Source organism: Erithacus rubecula (genome assembly GCF_903797595.1).
Source record: "Erithacus rubecula genome assembly, chromosome: 16".
Classification (NCBI taxonomy): Eukaryota; Metazoa; Chordata; class Aves; order Passeriformes; family Muscicapidae; genus Erithacus; species Erithacus rubecula.
In genome coordinates, this window is record NC_136668.1 from 147,011 (window position 1) to 164,312 (window position 17,302).

Sequence of the window (17,302 nt, forward strand, 5' to 3'; positions counted from 1 at the left end):
TGCCTACAGGACTCCAGTTTAGTATTCACTGGAAGAGCTGCACTGATGCTCCCTCGCTAGACCTACAGGCTGCTGGTTAGAGCCATAAGGGAACGGGAGGAAGAATTAGCCTGTGTGTTTATGTGGCTGTGCTCCAGTAAATATTTTGATGCATCTGCTGCCAGCTCTGGTCTGAGGGAATCTACCTAGCATTTAAATTTTGATGGGGAGCTGTTTTGAATAATAACAGTGCAGCCGGCTGTGAGTCAGTGCATGTGTGTTGACTTAAAAAAAACCCCTCAAAGCTTAACGCTTGCTGAATGCCGAGCTGCAGTGCTTTGCTTTTTCCCTCCTCCTTCCTTCTTTCCTTTCTTATCTGGACTTCCTCTGTTTTGTTTTGTTCTTGGGGGCATTTCACATAGATTTTGTTCACTGCCAGGGGAGGGGTGGGTAAGAGGAATAAAAAAAATCCCAGCCAAAATAAATCCTCCTCAAAAACTCACGAGTAGCTTTTGCAATGGGTGCTGTCATGGGTACGTTCTCTTCTCTACAAACGAAACAAAGAAGACCATCAAAAGGTAAGACCTCCTGTTATGTTTTTCCTGTCCCTTTGGTTAATTTGCTGTGGGAGACATTTGCATGGGGAAGGGAGGAGAAAATGAATATGTGCCACTTGCAAGTAACCTGGCAATGTTTTTGTGAGGGGTAATTTGCAGAGGAGAGTGGGATGCTAGGTGGTGGAGAAAACATGTGGGCATGAGGAAATTGCTGTGGAGGGGCTTGGGGGTTGAAAAGAATCTGAAATACTGTAATCTTTCATGCAGGCATGTGTGAGGAGGAGAAACTCAGTGGCTTCATATGCATAACGCTTGCAGAAGAGACCTGTTTATTTCTAAATCCCATGCTGTAAAACCCTTTGAAGAGGGAATAAAATCCAGATATACAGCAAATTTTTCCCAATACCTTTGTGTTCCTGTCTCAGGAAGGATTGTTAGATTCAGTAATCCAACACCAAATGTGCAGTACTAATGATGTGTGTTTTATAAAGATTAACAAGGGGGGGGAAAAATTAGGATGTTTTTGTAAAGAAGGAGAGAAGCAGAAGATCATGAAAAATGAGAAAGTAGGCAGCAATTCCAGGGATTTTAATCCTTAAATCCATAAAGATTGCCTATAACTGCTGATTTTTCAGGAGGTTTGGTTTGTGTAGTATTTAAGCCTTGCTCAATTTTTTACAGGGTTAATTCAGAAATTGCAGGGTGTTGCTGAGCAGAAAGTTGAAAGCACTGTCAGGGGCATATCCATGCCTTACAGAATGAGTAGTGTTTAGAAAACAAAAGGAAAGGCTCTATAACTTCAGCAATGTTTGTGCTATTTAGAAATATTCCCTGCCAGAACCTCTGCATTACACAGTCTCTTGGGGTCTCTGTTTCCACTGGATCTGTTGCACTGTTCGTATATATGCTTTTGAACTGCAAGCTGGTATGGATTTACTTGCAATTTAAGTTGAAGACTGTCTTAGGAAATATCAAAAATCAATTAATCATGCAAAAGAAGAGGGCAAGGGCTGTGAGGAGATTTGTTTGTGGCAAGTTTGTGAGCAAGAGTAAAAGTCTGTGTTGCTGATACCTGTAGGGTAACATTTTATGTTAGAGTGTGTGTATATGGTTTACAGTTCACCTTTCTGTGTTATTGTAATGCCCCCATGACTGTGCAGTTGTTTGGGACATGTATGATATTACTTTAAATGTAAGAATAGCTGTGTAATTGTCTAAGCACTGAGTGACACCTGAAGCTGGGAGACTTGTGTTTAGGCGCTGAAGTACACAAGAACTGAACAGGATGTGCTGGGCATGGTGGCTGCTGTGACACCACAGAGTGTCTTTTCCACCTGCCAGGAACCTGGGACTGATTTCCATGAAATGTAGATAATTTGTGGCTGAACATACCTATTTTCTATGACTTTGTTGTCTTGTGATTGGCTCTGCATTCTAATGGATGCAAGCCATTGCTTTTTATTGGCAGTCACCTGCGGTAAAAATCCAGGATATGGTCACACATTTTAACCTTTACAATGGAATTCGATCCTGCTGATGCATGCTGGCAGTGGTGGTTCAGCTGTATTTATCAAAACCTGTGTTCCCAGAGTTATGTCCTCTTGGCTCTGATGTGTTATCTGTGTGGTTTGCTGGTGTGTTTTACACTGACTGTTAGCACTTCACCTTGTGAGCAGTGAAACGCTAATGTGTGCTGGGCTTGAATGCAATCTGAAATTGTTCTTTGGGAGTTAAATAGTCAATCATTGCTGTGTGAAGGACCGACTCCTTGGTGCTCCCTGCATGTTCCCTCAGCATTTCCTCCAGTCCTCAACCCTCCTGGTGGCCTCTACCCAACCACGCTCTAGCATTTCGGTCTGTCTTGGTCTAGGGAATCCAAAATCGGGCCCAAGAGTCTGGCTGTGCTTGCCCAAGTGTTGAGCAGAGAGAAAGGATCATTTGTCCCCATGTTTGTTGAGTGGCCGTTGGTGCAGCTTGATATGGGGGTTTCTCTGCCAGAGAGCAGCTGGCTAGTGGTGCCTGGGTGCTGCTACAGTAATACAAGGGCCTGGAAAAATAGTTGTGACAGGGCTAGATCAACACCTCTACAAATACTCTCTCATGCTAGTATGTGCTCCTCCAAGTAGAGCAGCTCACACCCGTGTCTGAAGCTCTGATTCTCTGGTGTAATAAAGTAAAAGCAAAAAACAGGCATTGTTTCAAGAATAGGTAAAATAAACTGGTCATGTCTAAAGTGAGGAGGTTCCAGGGATGTGTTAATATCAGGAAGCCCATGGTGGGTCAGGGCAGACTGGGTGCTTGTGGCCCATGCTGAACCCTTCCCACTTCAGCATGTGATGCAGCTCTGCGTGTGCTGCTCACCCTCATGTCCTGCTTGTGGACATGCTTGAGGTGTTGGCAGTGGGACTAGGGCTGGTTTGATTATTCCAGCTCTGAGCAGCAAGGCTGGAGAGGACATATTAGCACTGTTCAAGAATACAAGATTAAATTGCTTGTTCTAATGAAAATGGGGAGCCTGAATCAATAAAGGCAGGAGTGACATAGGAGTTGTCAAGTGGAGAGCAGTGGTCCATCAAGTATGAGCCCTTGTCTCTGAGAGAGGACAACATTGTGTGTTTGTACAGGAGGATATCATTTGCTTGCCTTAAATGTGAAAACTTAATCCAATATAATTGGGCAGTTAGGACTTGCATGCCCTGTCCTGCAGGATAAAGATTTTTGTTTCTTAGACTTGCAGTACTGTCAGTAATGCTGCAGAAGCTTTCCCTGTTCACTGAAGTGTCCCCAGACAGTCAGTGAGTTTTGTGCTGTTTGCTTTGGGAGTGTCTTGGGGCAGTTCCACTGATTATTTGTACATTTCATTAGGAATTGTCTCCTGTTGGGATACTTGTCTGTCTTTTCCAGCATTCTGAGTTGACCTACTAAAAGATAGTACCTCTTTCTACCACATTCACTTTGCTCATATGTCAGACCAGCGTTCCTGGGATGCTGGTGGAGACTGGCTGAGGTGCTGGGGACAAGCTGAGCCAGCAGCAAAGGTGGCTGGTGGTCTGCTGGGCTGTGCTTGGCAGAGCTTCTCCAGCAGACTGAGGGAGGTGATGCTCCTTCTCTGTGTAGCACTGGTGAGACATCTACAGTGCTGTGTCTGGTGCTGGACTTCCCAGGATGGAAGAGATGAGGACCTACTAAGCTGAGTCTGCTGACGGACCCTGATGAATATGAAGCAATTGGAGCATTTGACATACAGGGAAAGGTTGAGAGAGCTGGGATTGTCCAGACTGCAGCAGAGTCAGGAAAGTCTTAATTAGGGTTTATGAATACCTGAGGAGGGGAGGAGCAGAGGTGATGGAGCCAGGCTCTTCTTTCTGGTGCCAGGGGGCAATGGGCACAAACTGAAATAAAAGAAATTCCGCTTGAGCATAAGGAAAAAAAGATTACTTTGAAGGTCACTGAACACTGGAACAGACTCCACAGAGGGACTGTGGATTCTCCAAGCTAGGAGGTACTCAAAACCCAAGTGAATACAGTCTTGAGCCATAGTTAACCCTGCCTTGAAGAGGGAACTGGAAGTCCCATCCGACCTTATTTACCCTCTTGTTCTGGTATTACTGTCACTTCGAAAATCCTGAAGATACAAGGACTTGAGGTATTGGCATCAGGAAGTATCACTCAAAGCTCATTATGAACCAAATGCTATCAAAGCTGACTGTTTGGTCCTCTTTTTAGTACATTAGTTGTTAGTGCTTAGACAGATGGTTGAGAGGGGCTTGAGACTATCAAGCTGCTTGTATATTCTGCTGCAAACATAAGCAATAAGTCAATAGATGAGGGGAAATAACCCCATCAAAACCACAGCACTAAAAAGCAGAGGGCCAGCACAGCATATAATGTGCACACAAATGCCTCTGATTTCAACTAGATGAAGAAATAGAGATTTTTTAAAATGTCTTTACAGCCTGCATCCAGTCATGACCAAATTTGTGGCTAGAATAATCCATTTTCATATTTGCCATGGAAACGTTTGGATTAGCAGATTGCTAAAGCAGGGGGAGTTTCTCGTTTTGAATTTCTAGTACTGCTTTCTGTACCAAATTCTTTTTACCAAGTTCTTTTGTTTGTTCTCTAAATGTGCCCTTACCCCTACCTCCCCCAGTAAAAAGTGAAATATAACCCCATATTTCTCAATACCTGAGTCTTGTTTGGATTAGATCTACAGTCTCTGACCCTGCCAGCAGCAGCACCATTTTCAGTTGGTAAAATGAGTTTCTTAAATGTGAGTAACCATGTTTTGATCCAAGACCACCCAAAGCAAGACTAGTAAGAGAAGTCTCTGGCACAGTTGTTTAATTTTGCTAGAGCTAATACCAGAAATTCACTTTGCTTAAAATGTCAGTTGTGTGATTTTTACAGTGAGTAATTTCTAGACTTTCTTTTGAAATGGCTTATTGTCCAGAATGATCAGGTTTTGTGCCTGACCAGCTGTATTTTCAAGTGGTTTACTTACCAGGAAACCAGCTCTGCTTGACTTCACAGTCTTCATAAGAACATCAGATTTCCCTGAGTTCCTAAGGTTGCTGGGTCATGGCTGTGCCCTTTCAGTTCCCTGTGCTAGAACAACCTGCTTCCCTGCTCAAAAGGGGAAAAAATGATTCAGTCATGTTTCAAGGAACGGGCCCTTTTCAAACTTAGTACAGCCATGGAATGAAGATGATATATTTGAGCAGGGAAGCTGCCTCAATATTTACTTTGCCCGCTACATACAGTAGCAAAAGAAAATCTTTGACAGCTCCCATTCTCTTGTTTCTTTCTGCATTACCCAGAGACTGTCATGGCACAGAGATGCAGAAAGTTTGAGTACCTGCTCAGGGTCTCTATGTCCTGTTGCTGCCCACTCCATGGCTATTTATAAGGTAAGAACCTTCTGCATCTCTCTGAGAGGCATTTTCCAGCAGGTGCAGAGTGCTCTAAGCACCTCATAACCATCCCTGCAGGAAGGGCCCCAATGGCCTTGGGCATCAACTAGGAAATGCAGGTAACAGCTGCGTGGTAGCACAGCAGCATTTTTTTCAAAATATATTTAGTATTCCAAGAAAGGTATTTAATTTTTCTCCGTTTATTTGTTTGAGATGCCAGAGAGAAGGGGAGTAAATGTTATTATAAGATGGATCGTACTTAACAAATTAAAAAAATATATTAAAAGTGTAAACTACATGCATGTTTTCAAAATAGGCAAGTCAAAACTGAAGGCAGCTGTGTCCAGATGTCTCCAATCTGTGTCACTGTCAGGTGATGTTTGTCCAGACTGAAAAGGATACAGATAGTGGCCAGTTCATCTCTACCTCACTTCTGCCAGCCCTGCTCAGTGCAGAGAGGCTCTGAAGCGTTTGAACAAAGTGCAGTACAACTGATTAGAGGTTCACAGTTAGGGGGTTTGGAGGAGGCAGGGGAGGGCTGTGTGCTAGCAGGCAGCTGTGGGGCAGCAGATTTGTCTGGGGGGCTGAGCTGGTGCTTGCAGGCAGGAAGGGAGCTGGCCTGGCTCTGGTACCAGGATGTTTTAAGGAAAACATGGAAAGGGTAACAGAGCCATTCTTTCCTGATACAGCTCCACTACATGTGTTTGGCTTTCCTCAATCCAAACATTACTTTCTTGACATATTCAACAACTACAGCTCTTCACACACACAAACCAATGTTTGCTTTTCTCTTGCTCCGCAAAAACCCTTCTCTCCCAAACTTCTTCTGTAGGTGGCAGGTTGGGAAGTGCCCAACCAGTGCCCAAATTTCTGTAGAATATTCACAGCTGCAGTCTGTAAAAGCCAGTAGACACAGCACATTTTATATTGTGGTTGAGAGCAGCTAATGGAGAACAAGGCTGTGAGGATACATGTGCTGCTGGAGGCAGGTTTCTAGGAAACCTGTGAGCATTGTTTTACTGCGGGCTCCTTAGTGGAACAGGAGAGTGTCACTGGGAGGGGGGAGCTGAATTACTGCCTGCCAGAGATCAGTGCTGAACATCAGGGGCTTTTAGTGCTCTGACAAAATAAAAGCTTCTGCCTGTCAAATTTATACACAGGAAAATATGGATGAAACAAGTCACATTTACAAGATTTACCTAGTTAGAGCATGGTTTTAGAAGCACAGCTCAAATGTTTTGACAACTGTTCTAACTTTGCTGTCTGCAGCTCAGGACCAAGCTCCGAGGTATGTTTTCCCAGGCTGCTGCTGCTCTATTCTGGTGAATGATCCTGCATGTCAGCCCCATAGATTTTTTCATAATCAGGCAAGGCCCCTGATTTAGCACATCAAACTGCATGAGCTGAGGGTTTCTCCCTGTGGGGTACACACAGCCATGTAAAAAAGATGATGCTGTTAGCTCTCCAGCTGCAAAATCCTGGGAGCCAGCAAACATCTGTGGGAAAGGACAATTTCCTTTAGGGAACCTCTTTCATTCCATGCAGGTGAGCCTTGTGGTTCAGTGGGGACCATCAGCACCCCTTTGCCTTCCTAATTCACACAGTTCAAAGGACTTGTTGATCATGTTGCCATTTGAATTGGGAGCAATGCATGAAAATTAAAACTGGGAAGCAGGAATCTTCTGTGTCAGCGCAGGGAGGATTGTTGCCTACTAATCCTAATAAGCCAGCGTAATTGAATTGGCACACTGGTTTACATACTTCACTGGGAGTGTCAAACATGACCCCAAACTGTGATACTGGAACTTAAGGCATGTCCTTGTGTGGAGCGGAATCCCTGCAACATGGTGTTTGTTTTAGCCAGTATTTTAGCATGGGAGCTGACAGAAGGTCTCATTTGCACTCTTGTGCACATGGAATTAGCCAGGCTGCAGACAACTGGGGAGAGCCACATTAAGGGCATGAGGAAATTCTGCCTGGGTGGTCATTCTAATGTACTTAACAATGGCTACAGGTAAGCATGTGCAGTTTTGCAAAGGAAATCTGATCCCACAAGGTCCTGTCCTGGTTGTGTAGGCAGCAGCTGGGCCTGCATGCAGACAGATTTGGTACTGGGACAGAAAGTCAACCAGAGACTGATCTTTCAGGAAAATGCCCTTTCATTTCCATGGCTTTAAGGTATCAGAAGGGGCTATTTATATTAGAAATTTGGTATCCTCTGCTTGGCAGGGGCTATGGACATTAAAGCTGAGCCCCATTGTTTCTAATCACCCCTTCAACTGAGCACTGGGCTCACTGCAGCCCTCCAGGAAAGTATGAAGTAAAAAGAAAGGAATTTTCTAATAAGGTGTTTTCTGGGCAATGCCATCAGCTATAGCACTTTACATGACTACATTTGTATTCATTGCAGATTATATTGTATTTTCTCTTTCCTCTATCATTATTAATGGAGATGAAGTACTCACAGTTCAAAAGCTTATCTGGTGCAGGAGAGAAGTGTGCTGTGTGCACTTTACTCAGGTGTTGGTTGCTGTGGCTGCTGAGCAATGCAAGGAGAGATCACTGTGTCATCCTGTGTGTCACTCACAGCACAATCATGTCCAGGTGAATGATGTGGAGGATAAACATGGGTAGGGCTGTATCTGTTCGAGCAAGTGCATTCTCATGTTGTGTGTGCTGCTGGTTTGTAAAACCTACAAAGTTGCTAGATTAAAACTTTGGTTCAAGCCTGAAACTTTTCTTTACCCCATGGAATTTGTGAGGTGTTTTTGGAAACTGTGGAAATGCCTAGACTTGGAATGAATTTCATTATGGCTCTTGCCATTGTTTGTATTAGCACAAATTGTCCCTTTATGAGCTGCTGCCTGGAAATATTGATGGAGGCAATGACCTGGTAAAAATTCTTAACCTCTATCTGTACCAAAACTAGGCTGCCAGCTGCTAGGGTGTTGCAGAGCTGAGGCTGAGCTCATGGGCTGCAAGGCTGCAAAGCGCAGATGCAGCTTTGCTGCTCCCCTTTGTAGCACCTGGCCTTCCAGAGGGACATGCTCCTGTTTGGAGACCAGTGCCCTAAAATGTCAGTAGAGTTTATAATCAGACCCTGTATTTTTCACTTTATATGCCTGAATTCTGTGTGGAAATAATAATTTAAATAATTAAATAAATACAAGGGGACATTTCACATCTGGTAGTGTCTTCGCCTGCAAGAAAGTTTCAAACCCTACTGAATTCCTGATAGAAATCAAAGCAATTGAACACACCTTTGATCCTCTCCCTGTTCCACCTGAAGAGAGGCTTCCTCTTGCAGATGCCCAAACAATAAAATTCATTTACTTAATGTTTCTGTCCTGTTAGCCATGAATATAGAGCAATCTGTTTAAAAGCTTCATTTCCTTGTAAATTAAAAACTGCTGAGATAGGACTGTGGGTACGATGCTGCAGAAGATCTGAGTTTGGTTTTTCCTGTGAGCTGGTAGAAATGCCAGGTCTGCATCTTCACCAGTACCTGCGCTCTGTATTTGCAGCTGCAGGTTGGGGACCATAATGCTGCCAAGCTGCTTGGTGCTTTGGGCATCCTCATCAACTTGCTGCCTGTTTTGTGTGATAGCTTGGAGATGTAGAGTTTTGCAAACTTAATTGCTTGTCACTAGCCTGCTTGTTGTGATTCAGTTTGTTCGTAATTTGTAAGCATATGAGTAGCTCCCAATCAAGTGGGATTTAGGAGAGTGGAGGGCATAGCTAAGACATCCTCATTCATGTTGTGCTTTTGCAGTGTCAGATAGCACAGAAACCATGAGGTAGGAGTTGTTTTGAGATCAGTAATGGTTTGTGGACAGTGGTCCTAGGGCTCCAATGAGAACATGTGTGATCATCCAGAAGTGGGAATGTTGGAGAGTGTTCTTTGCCTGGTGCCAGGGTGGGCAGAGGAAAGTGGAACTGTGCAGAGCTAGGCTGGGATGTGTGTGCATGGAAATCATCATCACCTTCCTGAGGAGTCTGTGCGTGTTTACGTAAGGTCCTGTACAGAATGAACAGGTATCAGCAGTAACTGCAACAAATCTTCATGCCTTTAAATCCTGCATGTGCTTTGAAATCTGTAAATTATTATGATTCAGGGCAATGGTGCCTTTTCTTCATCAGGTTGAGGTTACATCAAACAAGTTAATATTTGTTAAGGGCAAAGTAATGTGTATTTTTCTATTTTCTTCTGTTTCCCTAATTATGAGTCTGATCTTTCAGACATTTTGTATTTTAATCATTTTTTTGCTTTGAAGTGTGGTGTGAAGGTACCTGCAGCAGGTATTCAGAAGAGAGAAGACAGCAGAATATGACTTAAATTCTAACAAAGACAATATTAGGGTGGTTTCTAAGCCTGGTTCCCAAGAGCAACACATTTGTTAACTGAATGTTTCTTGTCCTAGTAAGAGAGCCTTGAACTGAATTACATTTCATGGTCCACATAAATGTGGTGACACTGCCAAATGATCTCTTTAACTACTTCTATTGTCACTGTAGACATTTCAGAAAATGGAGGCAAAATGTTTTTTCTAACTGTTTGATTCTTTATTTCATGCATACACTTTTCTGGGACAAGCCAGTTCTGGATCATGCAGCTGAGTTGCACATGCCTGGAGTCTCTACAGGCTTGAGAAGCTTTTGAAGCAGAGAATCTAAGCATAAGTAAGATCTTTGCAGAATTAAAGCAAATTTAGAGGAACAGGGGTAGAGATTTTAAATTCTGTAATAAATCCAGTCTCAAAACCAGAGATAAGTTTTCACCTGCCTTTTGCTTCCATCCTAGAGATGTTTATTGGACTATGAAAGGAAAGGAGATATTTTACAGAATGAAACTGCTCACAGATATGAGGAAAATCACTTGTGTTACTAGCTCCTGATGATTTTCACTGTAATGTTCACATTACGGAAGGAATTTATCAGTTAAACAGTCTTGAGTGCTAACCTGCTGACACATGGCAATGCAAGGAATACTGGTGGATAGCTTTATTTTTGCAGCACACTAATTAGGCGCCCTCATAAAATAGCATGTGGATTTGTAAAGCCAGCTCCCCAAATCTCCTTGCTCTCCAGCTGGGACATATCTAGGATTCTAGATTCAAACATCTCAAATCTGCCACGTCTTGTTTCCCTAAGCCCCAGTTTTTGAACTTCAGCAGGTATTAGAAAAGTGTTTACCCTGCAGCATCCTCTGACCTCCGGGAGGAAAGTCTGAAGCATGAACTAATTGCACAGATATTTCACAAATCTTGTCGAGCTCAATTCAGCCTGGAAAGTTTGGGGCTGGCTTTGCCGCCAACGCTGTTCTCTCCAGGGAGTCCCATCCCATTTATTCTGGAGTTGCACACCTCTGTAATGCAGGAGGGCAGAGAGCAGAAGAACACGAGGTAAATGGCCAGGATCTCGCTCCCCTTGGTGCCTGTGTTACCCGGCTCCTTTGGTGCCGGTGTAAGCCAGTTCCGCTGGTGCCCATGTAACCCGGTTCCATTGGTGCCAGTGTAACCCAGTGCCTTTGGTGCCCGTGTAACCCGGTTCCTTTGGTGCCGGTGTAACCCGGTTCCTTCGGTGCCGGTGTAACCCGGCTCCTTCGGTGCCAATGTAACCCAGTTCCTTTGGTGCCGGTGTAAGCCGGCTCCTTTGGTGCCGGTGTCACCCGGCTCCTTTGGTGCCAGTGTAACCCGGTTCCTTCGGTGCCGGTGTCACCCGGCTCCTTTGGTGCCAGTGTAACCCAGTTCCTTTGGTGCCGGTGTAACTCGGTTCCTTCGGTGCCGGTGTCACCCGGTTCCTTTGGTGCCGGTGTAACTCGGTTCCTTCGGTGCCGGTGTCACCCGGTTCCTTTGGTGCCGGTGTCACCCGGTTCCTTTGGTGCCCGTGTAACCCGGTCCGGGAGCGGAAGCGCGGGCTCCCTGCGGGCCGGGCTGGGCTGCGCTGTCTCGCCCGGCGGTGCCGGAGCGGCTGCGCCTCGTTGGCCGCGGCTCGGGCAGAGGTTGATGTTCCTGCGCCCGAGGAGGGCGGAGGGCCCCACACATCTGATTTTTCTGAGTTGTTGAAACAATGTAGACGTTGGAAGCAAGGGAGAGGCTTGTGTAACAGCGGGTGGTGTGTGCCTTGGGCTCTGAGTAGAAATGTACTTTGCTTAAGAGCTTCCTCTTGAGCAGCGTCCGCAGCTTCCTTTAAAACCGAATAGGACGTGTCTTTCTGTGCAAGGGTGGCAGGCAGAAGTAGGACAGGGCTTTGTCCTTTTGAAGTATTAATACAGATCACCAAAAAAAAGGTGCCAAAAGAGATAGAGACTTTAACAAATATGATGAAACTTTGGAGATAAATTATTTTTTTATTACAACTGATATTGTATTTGGTGTGAAACACAAAATATGTTTTGATAGATCCTACCCCTGGTGGAAAAGAGAACAAAAAGAAGAATCCAAGTTTACTCTTGATTGAAACCTTTTGAATCCTGAATGGTTTTTTTCCACAAAAGGTAGTTTTCTGAAAGACACATTTAATTTCCTAAAGAAAACATAAAGTGTGGCCAGCACAAACTGGTACTGTCTTCTGAAAGAGTTTTAGCAAGTGTGTGGGTTAATAAATCACCCAACATCATCCTTGGCACCTGTGCACAGTTGAAGAGGAATTGCTCTGGTGTATCCATTTGTTTCTGCATGAAAATCATCACATCAGCTATGTTAAAAGAGATTCTGCATATGCGGTGTCTATATGATTTACACAGTGATTTAAATATCTGTAGATATCGGCTCTCCAAGGAATTTTGTCTGTTGTGGCTCACATCTTATGTTGTAAATTTATCTGTAAATGTCATCTTTTACTAAGGTATTTACAAAATTTAAAATATTTTGGTAATTATCTGTAAGTATTAGCTTTATGGTCAGCAGCAATAGTTTGGATTGTTTTCTCATAGAAAAGTGGGAGGAAACCATTGTTCTGGAAAGTGAGAAGCAAATAATTTTGTTAAGTGTTGGATTGGAGTAATTAAATCCAGCAGCAGTAGATATTCAGAGTGAAGTTCAGCAGTGAGATTGTGGCTCCTAAAGGCAGCTGTGCTGTATGAAGTGCAGGTTGGTGTTCCTCAGAGAAACTTTCCAACTGCACCTCTCGCATTCACCAGGTCCGGTGGAAGCCAGAGGAGTTTGGTGCTGCTGCTTTTCCAAAGTGTCTGGCAAGTGCTTCCAGAGCGTGTGTTTAGTAGATTCCCTGCATAAGGCTGTAGAAGTTTAGCCATTGACTGGACAAATTATGTTAAAAAGAAGCCATTAAATCACTAAACAAAATCTCTTTGGAATTTGCCAAGTATCTAACCATCTTCTGCAAGAGGATGCTGACAGGGCTCCTGCCCTGCCTCTTTGAACTCGTACACAGTTCCTAGTGTAGCTCTCAGTCCTGCTCTGTTCTCCCTTGCCTCCATGGGAAGGAGGTTTGTGCTCCTCATCCCATTGTTGCAGGCGTGGTCACAGCGGGGCTGCAGTTTGCTCTATGGGCAAACACACAAAACCACTGGGTTTTCCCACTGCTTTTGAGCCTGTGTGGAGGTCTTGTACCAACAGCTGTTCTGCTGTGCTCATGTGGTTTGTGCCAAATGCAGTCATTGCCAAAGATTAACTAATAGTTTTGTTATATGCTGTAGACTGTGTCCTAGATTCTAACTCAGTTCTCCTATATCCGAGTCCATAGCAGCTGTGAGCAGTGTGCTGTAGGTGTCCCAAAGGACAGGATGTATGTGCACGCATCTCTTCTTGTTCCTTGCCAGACTACGAATGCATATGTAATTTCATTTTAGGCAAAGCAACAGCATTGCTTGAGGCTGTAACTACCATCCCTGCTTGTAATGGCCTTGGGATCCTGGGGTGAATTGTGTGCCCTGGTACCACTCTGAATTTGGTGAAATCATTGCACATCCAGTTCAGAAAACCATTTGTATGCTGCTGAGAAACTGCACCACTTACTTTATAGAGAGGATTATTGAATTAAGGTCATAAATTTATAGAGTGAACAGCAAGTTTTTTGTTTTGTTTCAAAATCCTTTATTGCCTTCATCCAAGGATGTTGTCTATCTGTAATATAGCCTTTGTGGTGACAAATGGTTTTAATATTTATCCCAGTTTGTAGCTTTTTCTTTTTTCCTTTAGTCAAGCATGGCAGAAATAGGAGTGATTAATACTGAGAAAATTTTGCAGCTACCCAGGCTCATAAGTGCTCATCCTGTCTTGGAGTATTTCACTTTCTCTTTTCATCTTTTCAAATAAGCAGATTAGATTTTGCCTGAACTCAAGACGTTAAGCCTTTAAAAGATGAAAGTTTACTTTTTTAAGCTCTCTCAACAAAAAGCCCAAAGTCTAGTCCCAGTCTTACTTCGTATGATGGTCTATTCCCACTGTTTCACCACTTCTTAAACTTCAGGGACAAGCTAAAAAAAAAAAGAAGACAGAAGTGAATGAGGGTTTTGCCCCCAGCAAAACGATTTTTTTCACTCTTGTACTGTCATGCCCAGCACAAACCTGTCTCAAGAAACCTGGTGGGGACTGGGACTGAGATGAGAAGGTGACCAGGAAGTTCCAGTCCAAATTACAGCCCTGTGTGTCCTCAGAGTGGACTGGTACAATCTTTAGGAACACAATAAGAGGTTAGGACAGAATGAGGAAGGGGTCATGAACATCCATTGCAAAAGAACTGCATCTCTGTGAATGAGTATAGAAGTCAGTGTCAGGCCCACATGTATATTTTCTTAGGTGATATTAATCTCTTTCTAGGACACTCAGATTACCTCACCAGGGTTTATGTGTGTTTGTAAGTTTAAGCATAGTATAGCAAACAAGTGGCACACAAGCCAGTTTAGTATTTTTCTGTGGACACAGGCAGAATTACTCCATAGAAGAAGCAAAACTTTTTTCTTTTAAAAATGGCATATATTTCAACATACCAACATATTTCTGCTTGTTTCTGCTTGTTCCCCAATCTTAGTCACGGGAAGAGTTATTTGGTTATAATAATAAAAATAGAGGAAAGCAGATAATGTTATCAAGATGGCAAAGGGAATCCAAAGGTCTGTCAGCTTGGTCAAGAAAAGCTGGGGGAACAATTTGCTTCTGTCAAAGGAGGCATGCAAGCAGGTAGGACAGGTGCCAGAGCCGTCAGTGTGAGTTTTTGGATCAGTCCTAATAAAGTATTGTGCAGCTGCTCTGAGGTTTCGTTTTCACTTGTAGGAGAAAGTCACCCATTTGGTAGCCTTTTGCTTTTCTCATTACTTGTGCTGCCTTATTCTTAGTGCTTGGCCTCATGAACCAGAGGTGAGGAACTCTCTGGGGCAGCAGTGATGAAGCCTGGGCTATAATATTGCCCCTATATAAACAGAGAGTTAGGATCTTGGAAACCTTGAGGTCTATTATTGTCACAAGCCCTGTGAGACAGGACAGGTGGGGGCAGTGACTGATCACAGCAGGAGCTCCACAGCATCAGCTGTCTGGACACAGAAATTATCTGTGCTCCTCCTCCCTGCTAATCTCTTTTCCATGGCTTGATAGTTAAGTGTGTCTGTAATACATAGGGGGAAAAACACCTCATGCTGTACAGCCCATTGTTAGGCTACTATAAAATTCCTTGTCATCCAACTCCTTCGCTTTGGGCCACTAGTAACTGTGGGGCTGACTTCTGTATCTTATTTGGAGTAGTTAAATTGCATCACAAACTACTGAGTCTTATCTATTACCATAATTAGCACCTGAGGATGGCAGGAGATGGTCTCTGAAAGCAGGAAGAAGGGAGATTCGCTTTGCACTCAGAGTGTTACTGAAGTCTTTGTGTGGTTTGGCTGAAAGCTGGAGAAGCATCAGGCATCATTCCCTTGTAGCTGTGCTGGAATGGGTTAGGTGGAAACTTTAGAGAGTGATACTTTCCATCTATCCGTGTGCAAGCATAAGCAGAGTGATTGCTCTTAGTTCTTAGATGCTGTATGACTGGCAACACAAAAGTGTGAACACTAAATATTCCTCCTCAGTTCAACCACCTCCATGTGTCCTCCAAATGCATCTCTTTTAATCTCTTTTTCTTCTTGTCCAGAGTCTCAAAGGTGACTTGAGTCTGTGAGGGCTTGTTGGGGTAGCAGGGCTGAGCTCCCTCCTATGCTGTGCTTCTGGTTCATTCCCTTCCTGTGCACCATGCTCAGGATGAGCTTGGTTGTTAGTCAACAATGAAGCTTCAGACATGTACACCTGAAAGTTGTGCCTTGCTTAGCTTGATGTGCAGTGTGTGCAGCACCATCCCCTTGCCCAGCTAGAAAAACAGCAAAATACAGGGAGCTGAGGAAACCTCGGTGACAATAAAACTGAGACAGATACTTCAGCTGTCAAAGCTCACACATTTTCTCACAGAGCAAGAAATAACCAAAGTAGACATCTCTGGATGTTGTAGAGGATGACAGTGTTATGCCACTGTCCATGAAGATGTGGGCTGTGGACTGCTGAAACAGCATGTTGAGTCCCAGAATGTTTCTCTTTGTGTGGCAAATGCTCTGTGTCACCCTTCACATGAGGCTTTGAAGTTTTCCTGTAGGATTAGTAGGCTTTGAAATTTTTGTTTAGGATTAGTGAGCTTGTATCTGCAATAGGACATCTCTGGAGGCCTTTAATAAAGCTCTCAAACAGTGTTCTGCTCATCCAGCTTTAAAACTGCTGTATTTTGAATAATAAAAGGGCCCTGGTGAAGAAGTTATTCCTGATGCAGATTCTGATGGGTGTTGTCCTGCTGCCAAAACTTCTGGGCCGGTCTCCAGGTATTTTAGCACTGTTCTGATTGCTTCTTGATTTCAATATCCAGCAATTTTCTAAACATTTTATTTTTAAATATCTGCTTTTCCTGTTATGTGATTCTCCTTTTTTACCTTTTGTATTCCATATCCTCTCTTCTTTTTCTGAGTGTTTTGCTCTTTCTTTTTTACCTCTTTCCACTTGTCTGTTCCTCTTGTGGGGCGGTAACTTGTGACTCTTTGCCATTGCAGTTGCTCAAGAGAGTAGGGATTTCTTTCACAGGTGGGTGGTTTGAAGGGAATCTGGGTGAATTGCACCTGAGAGACTGTGAGCCCTAGGCTCCCACTCCTCAGCTACCACTGGCCTCCTGGCTTTGGCATTTCAACTCTCCTCAAGGCCCAGCAATCATCAAAAATGATGCAAAGATCTTCTGACCCTGGTTAGGGTAACACTCTGAGGTTATCTCCGTGTGCCAATATTGAGGTTTATTCCTCCTGAAAGCCCCCACTGTGATGATCTCCTGAAAAGCATTTTCTGCACTGCTTAAGTGTTAAACACTGGAACATTGAGAAGGGAGAGAGCTGGGTGTGCCAGTGTAGCACATAAACCGCACAAAGGGGCTGCGTGTTTTGTGTTTGCTATGGAAATTTTGTACTTGTTCTGTTTTGGGGCTGGATTTTCTCCTTTATGATTTCCCCACCCCACTAAGTTTTGATTAACCGATTGTCTTGTGGGAGCCAAGAATTACGCCTGTTGATTTTGATGAAGAATCACACTTTCCCAGTTATTTCCATACACCACTTCTAAAGGTTAAAAAAGAGATTTTGCAATCAACCATTAATTCTTTTTAGACCGTCCTCCATGTTTTACAGATCTATTTCTGAGAGATTAATGTGCTTCGGTTGGTGGTTGATGCACCCTTTTACTGATTTCTGTGCTGAAATATAGACTAATGTAAAAGATGGTAGCAGTTCCAGCAGTGTTACGTCTGAATAGGCAGGGCCTTGCTCTACAGGTGCTAATTGTCTACACTGTTTTTAAGACTAGAAAATAAGTTACATTAATCATCTAAAGTTGATTT

The 17,302-nt window shown here is 43.7% G+C and overlaps 1 protein-coding gene across 2 annotated transcripts in view; it reads left to right on the forward strand.

Moving 5' to 3' along the window:
- KCNIP1 (potassium voltage-gated channel interacting protein 1) overlaps positions 1 to 17,302 on the forward strand; it is a 223,315-nt gene that overhangs the window by 76,842 nt on the left and 129,171 nt on the right. The window contains exon 1 of one of the 2 annotated variants that reach the window (XM_079319431.1): positions 35 to 557. The exons of the other annotated variant lie outside the window; for it this stretch is intronic. Coding sequence (XP_079175557.1) covers positions 497 to 557 — 61 coding nt within the window. The 5' untranslated portion in view covers positions 35 to 496. Of the gene's footprint in view, positions 1 to 34; positions 558 to 17,302 lie in introns of those variants that run through there. 2 annotated transcript variants of the gene reach the window in all.